The 10465-nt window shown below is 39.1% G+C and overlaps 1 protein-coding gene across 3 annotated transcripts; it reads right to left on the reverse strand.

The window, feature by feature from the left end:
* Nucleotides 1–344: 344 nt before the first annotated feature.
* Nucleotides 345–5296, reverse strand: LOC125177699 (protein O-linked-mannose beta-1,2-N-acetylglucosaminyltransferase 1-like). Of its 3 annotated transcripts, none has more exons than XM_047879937.1 (6): nucleotides 5233–5296; nucleotides 4913–5059; nucleotides 4593–4670; nucleotides 4227–4311; nucleotides 3341–3397; nucleotides 345–3184 (listed from the first exon to the last, which is right to left on the reverse strand). In XM_047879937.1, exons 1-6 carry the CDS (start codon nucleotides 5247–5249, stop codon nucleotides 1580–1582), a joined length of 1989 nt encoding a protein of 662 aa, XP_047735893.1. In that variant the 5' UTR covers nucleotides 5250–5296; the 3' UTR covers nucleotides 345–1579. The 3 variants fall into 3 exon arrangements, with proteins under 3 accessions (XP_047735893.1, XP_047735892.1, XP_047735894.1); XM_047879936.1 differs by having other exon boundaries at nucleotides 4913–5062; XM_047879938.1 differs by having other exon boundaries at nucleotides 346–3184; nucleotides 4227–4296; nucleotides 4913–5062.
* Nucleotides 5297–10465: the final 5169 nt, after the last annotated feature.

The following is a 10465-nucleotide window of genomic DNA, read 5'->3' on the forward strand; positions in this document are numbered from 1 at the left end:
CACTTCTAACAAATATAAATAATTTAGCAAGAAGTATTGAGAAACTTAGGAAACTAAGCCTCCTTGTGCAAAACATAAGTAACAAAGAACGAAATTTGAAGGCAACCATGAGAAAATTTTCATTACAAGATGAATACGGAACAGCTGTAGATTGTACTGAGAAGGTTGTCGAAAAATGAAGTCAAAACTAAGCTGTCCCTGCACTGACTACCTCTCGCAGTTCAGCATATAGCAGAACGACCCCAACGTTTCACGCTCGACTTTTGACTTCAATTTCTCTTTACCGATTTAACAAAAGAAGCCTCCATTGCGGCCTATGAAAGGCGATGATGAATACTGTATTAAATGATAAACTTAAAGATCACGGGAGTCAAATAATAGGTGTCAAATGCAAAATTTCTCACATGGTGCCAACCTCAGATCGTGATAAATTATTAAATTAAGCACTCGATCAGGGGAAAATGACTCCACCACTTTTTCTCGCCGGTTTGCATTGCCAAGGTAGCGTTGTGACTGTGAGTTACTATCATGTGGTGAGCTGCTCCAGCAACGCCGAGTTAACATGCCATGCCTCGTCGTGTTAGACTACCAATCTCCACACTAAGTCACCAGTTGTACAATGACAAATATTGTGTGCAGTAGACGAACGCTCTCAGTTGAGCATCGATGGCTGATCTCTGAGGTGTCGTCCGACCATTGCCACGTTAAGCGTGTCGACGGCCTCCTGCAGATAGCACACGTTTTCCGCGTAGGACCAACATGACTCACACATGGCAAAGCAATGTGCATGCAACCCAGTGTAAGCATGACTCGGTCAAATTGGCCCAACATAGTTTATTGATGGGCCGACGTTCAAGTAAATCAAAACCAATTCATTTGGTCAATCTTTTTTCACTCCCCAAATCTTAAACAGGACATGAAGACGAGTCAAGTAATTATTTAAATTTAATGAAATCTTACTTTCCTTGCAATATTCTTACATAGCTCATTACGTATCATACTTTAGGAATTCGTCAATGTGGCTTACCTAAGGCGAGGTAAAGTTCGAGTTAACGAGAAAATTTCTTAATATTAACAAACATGGATAACCTGCGAAACAGAAATGCCCTTAGAAAGAATAATTGACCGAATTACAACTTTGAGCAGATAAAAATAGAAATCCACGAATTTTAACAGAATGTTTGTGTAATTTCGTGATATTCAATATAATTGCCAAATAATAAGAATGTGGAGAACAAGGCTCTACACATACCAGCAACTTCTCTATCTCATAAACATGGCTCGACAGCTGATCCATGTTCAATTAAGTGCAATTATAGTGTTGCCAGTGTTACCACTGTGCACTACAATTTTGATCAAGATTGTATCGAGTTCAAGACCAGCTTATATCAAGGGTTCTAATCTACCCTGCCTCTCTCTCGGGAGTTTCTGCCTGGAGAATTAACGGAAAGCGACCTGGGCTTCTGGTTCCTTTCATCACTTTATTTACTACGTACGCCACGTGTCCCAACATTGACCTTCAGTGTGAGCAATATGCCATTTCAACAATCAAAAGCACAATTTGTGCTAACTTGGGTGCTTACATTTCTTTACCTTCGCCTAAAAATGCTCTCAGAAATTCTTGTCTCTCGAGGTCTGTCATCACTTTCCATGCACTTCTCTGATATGGAAATGATACGTATCCCCAAATCTTGTATTGACTTTCGTTTGACAGTTTTTCGAAGTCCCAAATTAAGGACTCATTTACCGCAAAGTAACTATATGATGAATGTGGGACTCCGAGAAAGTAAATGTCAACTCCAGGCTTGACTCTCAATAAAGTAACGCCATCATGCCACCCGAATTCTGTCGAGACAAAACTTAGTTTGCAGGCGCAGTCACCAGCAAGCATTAAATTTTTCGTGAAATCCGTTGAGTTCGATTCGCACCGGTATGAAAAAATGTAGCTACCGTTTTTACGCTCTGTGAAGAAATTCTTCTCGCATGGATCCCCGTAAATCAAGGTGGAATCTTCCAAAATTTTCTTCAAGGATAGTTTCCAATTTTGTAAGGGGATGTCCATGATATTTGTAAGATGTACTCCAGACTCGGTCTCCATGTCTATTACTAGATCATAAGTTTCAAGTCTTGTCCCGACAGCATTCAGGCCTATTCCAAAATGTATTACTCTACTCACTTCTGGGAAGATACATTCTCCCTGCACGATGTGTTCATAATACAGCCAGCTGTCGTAAAACCGGTCGCTTTTGCCGTCTGCCGGCCAACTTAGTAAAGCTTCCTTAATGGCAGTTAGTTTAATTGCATAGCCCCAACCAACTTGCATATCTCCTCTTCGTACTTTGTCCTTGTGAGAGAATAACGTTGGCATGGCTAAGTGCCCAAATGCAGTGGCACAGAAAAGAGAATCATCCTCAAGTAATACTGGTAAGACTTGAGCAAAGTACGAAAAGAAATCTGGAGATACTCGAACGTCTTCGTCCATCAAAATCGCAGCAGGAGCAAGCGGAAAGTTTTCAACAATGAAAGAGAAAACTTGACGGTAGTAAAGAAAACGCATGAAATTACCCTCTCCTCTAATGGGAATAATTGAGTAGGTAAAGTTAAAAATATCTAATAGGTCTTCCGTTTGTGGCCAATCGCCACCTATTAGAACGTGAAGGTTTTGCGGTTGAAAACCCGGCGACTTCATCAATGACGTAAGAGATTCAAATAAATAGTCAGGACGGTTGCCGGCTGTTATTATGAAAGGAATTCCTGTTAAAATCTCGTAACGTTTGTCCGAATTCAAAAGTGGTCTCTGATAATCGAAATCGCAAAATTCACCCATTGAATCGTATTTTCGGCAAAATTTAAAGCGTTTCTCATCAAAAATTTCGAGGGCAGTGTTCTGTTCAAGTTGTGCCTTTGGAATGTGAAGATGTCCTAAAACCGAGTTTGGTTTGTCCAGAACGGCAGTTTCCAGCAATGTTCTTCCTCCCTTGACGAAGACCCAGACCCAGTGAGCGCCCGCTGGCAGATGATGTCCTATGAGTGATCCTACGGCACTAAAATCGGATGCAGCGTCCCTGAGTCCTGCAGTGCCGGAGGCTGACACCACGAAAAGAATTAAACTGCCGTTCTGTATCCGCCTCAGGTGCCACTGCACGTCCATATAGAAGCCGAACAACTCGTTCGTGCGGAAAACCTGGGAGCGTTTTATCAGGTAAAATAACAAATGAGTAATAGTAAAGCGAACAAAAAGTCATCTATCGCTACAGAAATTGCGCACAAAGTAGAGTATTTCATGAGATGAACAAAATTTAGTTTTTGATATTGTGCTAAGTATTTTCAAAGAAGTCACCTTTGAGAAGGTTGTCTGAAGCGTCGCCGGGTTCTTTACTAACATCACCAGACCCTCCTTTGCAGGCAAATAGAAAATTACATTTTAAGTGTGAAAAGATTTTTCTCGATTCTACATAATCCGATGAGCTGTTTCCTTCCCAGAAGCACAAATCTAAAACTAATTCTTTTTTCAAATCATATTTATATTCTGCTATGGTGTCACTATATTATGCAAAATTATAGCCTCATTTAAAATTTCAAAGTTACATAGAGCATAATTGTGATCTTTTAGGTAGCAGTAATAATTATTAAGACCATTTTCTGTTAAAAATATTTTGAAGACACGTTAAATGCTGCTGAATGAATTTGTTTCAAAGTTTTCTCCTTGTTCTAAAACATTCCAGATCTTGTCGATTCTATGTACATCGGAAACTATGTCGTGGCACACGCGCTATATACCGCAATTTCAACGCGGCGACCACCACACAAAAGCCTAAGTGGTCGTTTAGTTTGGTAGTACACGAAAGATAAAAACAACGCCTTTACTTTGACGACCGTTAAGACAGCGCATACCACATGAGAGCGTGCAATCGACTGCCTAACCTATCAAAAATCTGGCTCCACAGTAAATGTTGTAACGAGAACTATATACCCGGTTCATTCCAAGCGCTAAGGCTTATTCAAAGACGAAGTATTTAAAATAAGATACGAACAGTGCCTATTCAAAATAAACATGTATAATGCTACCCTGGTGGGGCGGTCACAACAACTGACTAAAAATAATGGATGAAATCGCTCACTTTGACACCTCTAAATTTTATCCATCAAATCAAAATTTCCATAAATCGATATGAATTCAATATATAGATGTATTTTTGGGCACGAAAAGAAGGTTAATCACTCACCTTTTGTTTTGATGAGTCAAGAGATTCATTTTGATGCGAACCTTTTCCACGCTGATCAGAGTACCAGCCTCTGGAGATATCGAATCTAAATATTACACATCAATTTTATGTTTCATGTCATGATTACAATAGTTAATCCTAAAAGCTATATCTCATACTGGCACTAGAGATTAATATTAGCAATACTGATAAAATTCTACTTTAATACAAGAAATATCGTTCCGTGTCTTTAGATTTACATTATCAATATCATTATTGAATAATATTTTCCGTCTCTTTTACGAAATTGTGTCAAATGTTGATTGTGTAGACTAGGCAATAGAATCGCATATATTCTAGTATAGATGTTATATAAATATTTCTCACCCGTTTCTCCTCATTAGCCGAACTTCTTCCAAAATTCTATGACCAGATTGGGCAGACTCGAGCTGAATTCCAAAGACCCTGTGCGATTGAAAGAAACAATTTCAAAAAATTTCAGTTTGAATTTTCCTCAAAGCAGGTATCCATGTGACCCTACACGGCAAATCAAATTTTGTCTATGAATTATTCTCTAAATTACTTCCTGATAACAACCTCACGGTTTAATTGATAAATTTACAATTCAATATGACGTCACCATATCGGGAATCCATTAATAGATCATATACAAGTCATCATTAGTGTCTCCTAAAGAATAAACTGACGAGTTCGCAACTTCGACGCTGAGGGCATTCTGCGTTTTGTTGATGTGCAAGCCAACGATCCCCAGTATTAGGAAGCTGACGAGAGACAGCCACATCTTCCCCAAGAGGCAATGCGTACCTCGACAACGCCAACCTTCAATTTTATTCCTGCTGGTAAGGGGTAAAAATGTTAAGCGTAATTTGTAATATCTCAACATAGGAATAAAGTAATGCTGCCATCAGTTCGCAAGTGCTCACGTGAACAAAATGAAACTCAATATGTCGAAAATTAAAGAAAAATAGTTTATATTATTGACAAGAAATCTTGTCCTTTATTTTACCTCCTATCCAAGTACATGCTGCCCGCAGAGGGCTATGAAGCCACTGAAGAAAGAGTGAGGCCTCGGAGGCATGGGCCAAAGAATGAATAATTTAATCCAACTCGCCATTTCAATTGGTCGAGCAAGCAGGAAAGACCAGTAAACTTCCTCGTGTCTAAATGAAATACAGCCCATATAGGGAAGTTTTTCGAAGTAAATGATCACTGTCATGGACGCTGTGCATGTGCGCCTGATAAACGATGGTTTCGTTGATCACTGGATAATTATAGCTAAAAATATAAATGACGCTCTTCGCATTGCTAAACAATGCAAGGCTCACTCAATAGGTATCTAAACAAGTAATAAAATTTACTGAGAATATTTATGACCTGGAGAAGAAGCTACACAAGTTTAATGATGCTAACCAAAGATTTTTTGGAACCTGGTCGCAGGTTGAACATAACTTATCCCTATTACAGCAAGCATTCAGTTTCAAAATGTAAATGATCGACTCGTTCGCTACATCAGGCGGCGACATTGTGAAATTCATTTAGCTATAAATGTACAACATCCCATGTCTTAGTGTAAATTACGATAGCTTCTCACACCCTATTATGCGATAACGCGCTCGTTATAACGATGTCAAATTCACTGTCATGATTCAAATGCACGCTCTACTATGATAACGTACTCATATATCGATGACTCCACCTCTGCCATGAGGTGGAGTCATGCCACACGCTACCATGGCTCAGCAACCAAGTTGTGTATCATTAATTGTATGAGAAAGATTGGTTCTCCTTGTTCTGGTGTGTCGTGTTGGATGTTGTTGTGTTTGATGTATGTGCCACTTTGTTTGGTGTTGGACTCTAGCAGGCGTTTTAGAGAAGACCAGAATTTATCGAGATCTGATTGTGTTTCCAAAGTGTTGATGGAGTACTGCCATGCCTGTATATGATCGAGGTGTCTGTATGCTTTATTTTGCTCTATTGACGCTATGGGTGTATGAATGGGGCCTCTAGATGCGGTGATTATAACGGAAATGGGGCCTGAGGCTGTGATGGGTCTTGGTTGTAGGTGTATGTTATGAAATGCATTATTGTTTTACATCACTATTAGGTGTTGTGCCGCTGCGAGTGATGAGGGTTGGAAAGTCGGGACGATGTTGGTACATTCGAATTGGGCCATTAGTACATGTGCTCATATTAGTGGCTTCGCTTGTGCACGGGCCACTAGTGGTGGTTACAGCAATTTTCAAATTCTAACCGTTACTTATTATGGAGTATTTAGCTCCTCCGTATGAAGAAACTTTGGGCCCGTAATTGGCCAATATCGCCTGAATACGAGGCCACTAGCATGGTGTCGTAAATAGAGGTGGTTCGTATTCTAAAGTTATAGTGGTCGCCACTAGTGGCACTGGCCCCGTGAACACGCATCTTAATGTCTCCATGCCCTCTTATCTTGGAACATAGAGATAAAACTACATACTATGTTTGATAGAGGGCTGTAAAAAAGTTATGAATTAAAGATCCGGTTGATCACGACATCTAACTATTTCTCGTGAAAAACATTCACCTAATCAGCAGTTGTTTAATCTTTAGGCCAAGCCGAAGCGGTGTACATGCTCACTGCAGCCGAAAATTGAAACGTTAGTGCTGCGGTCTCAGGTAAACATTTAAATGTTATTGAAATTTAACTCCAAAATAGCTGGTTGAAGAACTGACGTTATACGAATTGGTGATTTTCAGACATAATCCAATGCTGCAATAATGCAATGACGTCAGTTCAACCTTGAAATTTAGTTGTATCCCGACAACCTGGATTTGGTAGAATTCTTAACGTTGAATATATGGTGGAAATTCAATCAACATCGACCAATTGAAAATCGACGTTGGTTCAATGTTGAGTTCCTGTTGTCTCGAGTCCCAAACTGTATTGATAACTTATCATGGTGGATTTGACGCTGAATTCTGGTTGATCAACTTTGTAACCTGATATCAAATCGTAATCGAAGTGGTGCCAACGTCATGTGTCCGTTTGAATATAAGAATATTCAATTAAGAAATGTGCCTACTACTTTTTTTTAGGTCTTTAACTGTTTTATGCTTTTGGTTTCACTACGTTCAATTTTATGGAAGAATGATTCATTGATCGCAATTTTATCGTATAAATTACGTTTTGTGCCTTAGATTGGAAATGATTACGTTTTAAGACAGCTTTCATCAATTGTAAAATGCACGGTCGATCATAGTTCCAGACTTGGTGCAATGTATCCAAAATGCTTAAAATTTTACTAATTTTGGGGTTTCTTTCATATATTACAGTGTAAAATACTTTTTTTAAACTTTGTTTGTCTTATGATTGAAGTATAAATATTGTGGATGATATGAGAAAAAAATACTTGTTCACTTTCGTGGACCTTGGTCTATGGTACGGCTTTTGCTCATTACACACAATACTGTAGCTTCGAATGCCTTCCACATAAAAGGCTTTTATGCTCACTACTCTTCTACTCTTTTCTACGCAATGGCAAAGAAGATTAGGCAAGACTTTTTTCTAGCCTAGTGTTGTGGCTCTCCACCACCACAGATTAATCTGCCCCGGACTCTTTGACCCGGACAAGAAGTACTGATGCGTAATTCATACTGTGTTGGCCACTTTCACTTCTATTCGAGAAGAACCTCACGATGTCGATAAATCTGCCGCTAACGCTCTTTGACGCCTTAACTTGCGTAGATTTCCCATTCAGATTCCAAAGGGGAAAGGAGCGACGGTTTTCCTCCTACGGTTTGCAGATTTTCCTGCCATCAAATGAACTCGCGCGTCCGCACAGAGCGAAGTAACGCTGAGTCAGAACGTGGTCTGGAACCGTCTCCAAGGTTTGCTCATTTCCTCCTTACGAGCGAAATTATGACGATATAACATCGTTATAATTATATTAACAAAAAACTCTGCTTTAAACTTATGGGATTTCGAAAGTAGACTGGTACTTTACCTGTAACAAATTTGAAATTGACCAATTATTTTAAAAGTTGAACCGCAATTCCATTTGTAAAAACCGAATTTGTTTACTCAAGAAACTGAGAATTAATTAGCGAAAACTTCGTTAGGAATTCTTGAAATTCAAAACAACTAGAGTTCGTTAAAAAAAATTCGTCTTCAGGTTGAAGTTCAAATTTCAATGAAATTAAGGCCTTGTTTCCAATTCAATGACTGGTTTCGCGGATCTTTTCATTATTATTTAACGGCAAAGGAGGAACTGGCTCAACTTATCACAATTCATTAATCATCATCCAAATTGAACAATTTGAAGTAATAATTATTGTATCAATGAGTTTACTAATGAGACGCTATCTAGATATAATAGTGAATACTCTAAACCAGTGTTTCCCAAAGTGGGCGATATCGCCCCCCTGGGGGCGGTCGAAAGATTTTTGGGGGGGGGGGGAAGGAAGAAGAGGGCGGTAGGGGGGCGATAGTCCGCAGTCGAAGTCAGAAGTTCCAGCGTGTTTTTTGCCGATTTGTACACAACACGTGCTGCACATGACTCCCAGCGATGGTTTTATCATCCAGATCTGTTTTTTCAACCTCTCCTGGGTTTACGTCTCGGACAAATTAAGGGCCGGCCTCACGGCCAAATCCCAAATTCAATGATGAAGGAATATCTCTCAAACTAATTAACTTAACTCGATGAAACTTGGTACACGTATTCATTAGGATCTAGCGGTAATGTTTGGCTCGTGAAAATTTTGTAAATTTTATCTTCATTTGTTTTGGCCATAGTTATATGGCAATACGGGCCGAAATTCTCAGTGATCAAGGAATTACAACCCAAACTACTGAGCAGATTCGAACGAAATTTTGAATTTACAGTCATAACTACCGAACGGTAATGTTTAGCTCGTGAAAATTTTGCGATTGTGCCTTCGTTCGCGAGTTTTTTCATTTCATCTTCATTCGTGATTTAAACAGGAATACGTGCTTAAATTCGCTGTAATCGAATAATTTCCAAACTACTGAACAGATTTGAAAGAAACTTAGTATTTAAATACCTAACCTCAGCAACGGTGATGTTTAGCTCGTTACAATTTTTTTTTTATTTTGCCTTCGTTTGAGAGTTATACGGCTATACGTATACGGCTCTTTATTAAACCGGCCGGTAGAAAAGCCGGTCGTTTCTCCTATATCTGTATAACTCGCAAACGAAAGCAAAATAGAAAAATTGTCACGAGCTAAACATCACCGCTGGGAGGTTAGGTATTTATATCCAAAGTTTCGTTGAAATCTGTTCAGTAGTTAGATTAAAAGAAATTTCTTGATCGCCGCGAATTTAAGCGACAAATTAACCGGAGATATGGGCCGAATATAAGGAAGTGTGAAATCAAGAATGACGGTGAAATGAAGAAAAACTCGCAAACGAAGGTAAATCGAAAAAATTTTAGAAGCTAAAAATTACCATTTTGTAGTTAAGAATGTATATTCAAAATTTCGTTCAAATCTGTTCAGTAGTTTGGAAGAAATTCTTAGAGCACTGCGAACTTCGGCCTGTATCGCAATATAACTCATGAATGAAGGTGAAATTCAAAAAATTTTCACGATCTAAACATCACCGTTAGGTTCTGTTGGATACATGTTCCAAGTTTCATTGAGCTGCGTTCATCAAGTTTGGACATATTATTTGATAATTGAATTTGGAGATTGGTCGTGAGACTGGCCACGAGTCCGCGGCTGTAAATTTGCCTTAGACGTCATAGGTTTCTAGTGCTGAAACAGTTAAAACAGCTGAAAAATATATTGGTTCACCAAATGGAATTCTATTTGTGAAATACACATTTGTGTTTAGCCTTTATCTTTTAAAATTGCAGCGTACTAAATGTCAAGAAAGATGCGTATGTTTATATACATATGTGTCTTTGGGGGGCGCTAGAAATTCACTAGGGAGCCAAAGGGGGCACCAGCCTGGAAAAATTTTGGAATCACTGCTCTAAACGATCAATTCAAAAAACATTCTGAGACAAATTCATCAGCAGCCTTCCTATGTTTATTTAATAACATATTCTTACGTAGTGCGCATCTTGTTGTAGTTGATTTAAATTTCAGTGCGCCGAAATATTGGCACCCATTCAGATTTGTACCTTTGAATTTTTTTTAATGCACGCAGGCTTTGTTAGTGATGAAGTCACTGCAGTGGCAAGATGTGGTAATGGTGCTGGGGGCATTGGGCGCAGTTGCGTTATGGCACCGAGGGGGTCTT

The sequence above is a fragment of the Hyalella azteca genome, unplaced genomic scaffold (assembly GCF_000764305.2).
Source record: "Hyalella azteca isolate HAZT.00-mixed unplaced genomic scaffold, Hazt_2.0.2 contig4235, whole genome shotgun sequence".
NCBI classification, from domain to species: Eukaryota; Metazoa; Arthropoda; class Malacostraca; order Amphipoda; family Hyalellidae; genus Hyalella; species Hyalella azteca.

What these genes read in the sequence shown, in the direction of transcription:
- LOC125177699 (XM_047879936.1), bottom strand. An exon ending in AGCGTCGAAGTTGCGAACTC is followed by an intron (nt 4,671 to 4,912) that starts GTCAGTTTATTC and finishes TCAATCGCACAG; the next exon opens with GGTCTTTGGAATTCAGCTCG. An exon ending in TTCAGACAACCTTCTCAAAG is followed by an intron (nt 3,185 to 3,340) that starts GTGACTTCTTTG and finishes AAACGCTCCCAG; the next exon opens with GTTTTCCGCACGAACGAGTT.